Raw genomic sequence first — 1,896 nt, forward strand, 5'->3', positions numbered from 1 at the left:
TGTCGCTTCTTTTAGCACAAGTTGCGCCTGCGAGCCTGGAAACTCTGGGAGTGCGGGGTTGATCGTTTCTGAAATGCAAGTGGAGAAGCTGGGCTTCGTGGTGACTGTTGGAGGAGCAAAGATGTAGAAGTTGATGGCACACATTGCATCATGGGCACAGAAGGCTCACAGGTAGACATGGATGGGCTTGGCTTGTCAAAAGGGACTGATGGCACGTCCGCCACGACGACTAATGACACATTCATGAAGAAAAGCCAAGTGGAGAAGACAAAAATGTCCTTGCACGTGGTGATGGCTGTCTTGTTAGTGCTTCTCATCCTCTTCACTTTTCTGGGCAACACGCTCGTGTGCATGGCGGTGATCAAATTTAGACATCTACGGTCCAAGGTGACCAACTTCTTCGTCATCTCCTTGGCTGTTTCGGATCTCTTTGTGGCTGTGCTGGTGATGCCATGGAAAGCGGTAGTTGAAGTGGCCGGTTTCTGGCCTTTTGGGGGTTTCTGTGACATTTGGGTGGCTTTTGATATCATGTGCTCCACAGCATCAATCCTCAACCTGTGCATCATCAGCATGGACCGCTACTGGGCCATTTCTAGCCCCTTCTGCTATGAACGGAAGATGACCCAACGGGTAGCTTCCGTTATGATTGGGGTGGCTTGGATGCTCTCCATTCTGATCTCATTCATACCTGTCCATCTGAGATGGCACAAAGCCAGGAAGCTCCTTCCTGGTGAGGAATCAGGCTCCAACCTCACCTGGACCCTCGAAGGGAACTGCGACTCTAGCCTCAACAGAACCTATGCCATCTCCTCATCCTTCATCAGTTTCTACATTCCCGTCGCCATCATGATAGTGACGTACACCCGGATTTTCCGCATCGCTCAGAGACAGATACGAAGGATCTCTTCTCTAGAGAGGGCTGTGGAACATGCCCAGAGTTGCCACAGCAGTGAGTGTTCCCACGAGATCTCCTTGAAGAACTCCTTTAGGAAAGAAACCAAGGTCCTCAAGACTCTCTCGATCATCATGGGAGTTTTCGTCTTCTGCTGGCTCCCTTTCTTTGTGCTCAACTGCATCGTGCCCTTTTGCGATCCCGGCCTTCATGAGATGGGGAAGCTCCCCTGTATCAGCGATACCGTTTTCAACATCTTTGTCTGGTTTGGCTGGGCGAACTCCTCTCTCAATCCCGTCATCTACGCCTTCAATGCTGACTTCCGGAAGGCTTTTGCAGCCATCTTGGGCTGCGGCCGCTTGTGTCCCAGCAATGCTGTGGAGACGGTAAACTTCAGCAATGAGTTGGTTTCCTACCATCATGACACCACCTGCCAGAAAGACCTCGGGACCTTAAATTACCCACACTTTCTCCCTCATGCTATAACTCTTCCAGGAGAAGAGGAGGAGGATCTGGGGTTGGGCAAGGCCCCCCATTCACCTCATGGTAACAGTGCAGCTGTTTTGTCGGCCATTATTCATGAGGAGTACGAAACGGATCTCTCGCTGGAGAAGATCACTCCCTTTGCCGCCAATGCGATGGATGAAGAGAGAACCAAGGATGATCATGCTGAGGGAGACGGAAGCAGTGAACGCGAACTTTTTCCGTGGGTGGGATGAAATCTGTGGCTACGTGTGAAGGAGAAAAGAGACCAGGGGGCTGAATGAAATCATTTTGTATATTTATCTCATCGAAAAAAAACAAATATCGACGTATCTTCTTATTAGAAAGCATTTCTGGAGGGATAAATTAGGTTTGTCTGTGGTAGCAAAACCAAACAAAAACAGAAGTTTCTTGTGGCATTTTAAAAGCTATTATGGCATGAGGCTTCATGGACCACAGGACTACATCATGTATGTGATGAATTATTATTCAAAAACTTTTATGATAGGATAAATAGCTAG

General features: G+C 48.7%; 1 protein-coding gene across 1 annotated transcript; it reads left to right on the forward strand.

Moving 5' to 3' along the window:
- The first annotated feature begins 273 nt into the window (after nucleotides 1–273).
- Nucleotides 274–1,611, forward strand: LOC139323283 (D(1) dopamine receptor-like). The gene has a single exon (XM_070952588.1). The coding sequence runs from the start codon at nucleotides 274–276 to the stop codon at nucleotides 1,609–1,611; it is 1,338 nt and encodes a 445-aa protein (XP_070808689.1).
- Nucleotides 1,612–1,896: the final 285 nt, after the last annotated feature.

The sequence above is a fragment of the Pituophis catenifer genome, unplaced genomic scaffold (assembly GCF_029215685.1).
Source record: "Pituophis catenifer annectens isolate HBS135680 unplaced genomic scaffold, rPitCat1.0.hap2 SCAF_12, whole genome shotgun sequence".
Classification (NCBI taxonomy): Eukaryota; Metazoa; Chordata; class Lepidosauria; order Squamata; family Colubridae; genus Pituophis; species Pituophis catenifer.

Coding starts and splice junctions, on each gene's coding strand:
- LOC139323283 (XM_070952588.1), top strand. CDS start 274: ATGTCCTTGCACGTGGTGATGGCTGTCTTGTTAGTGCTTCTCATCCTC.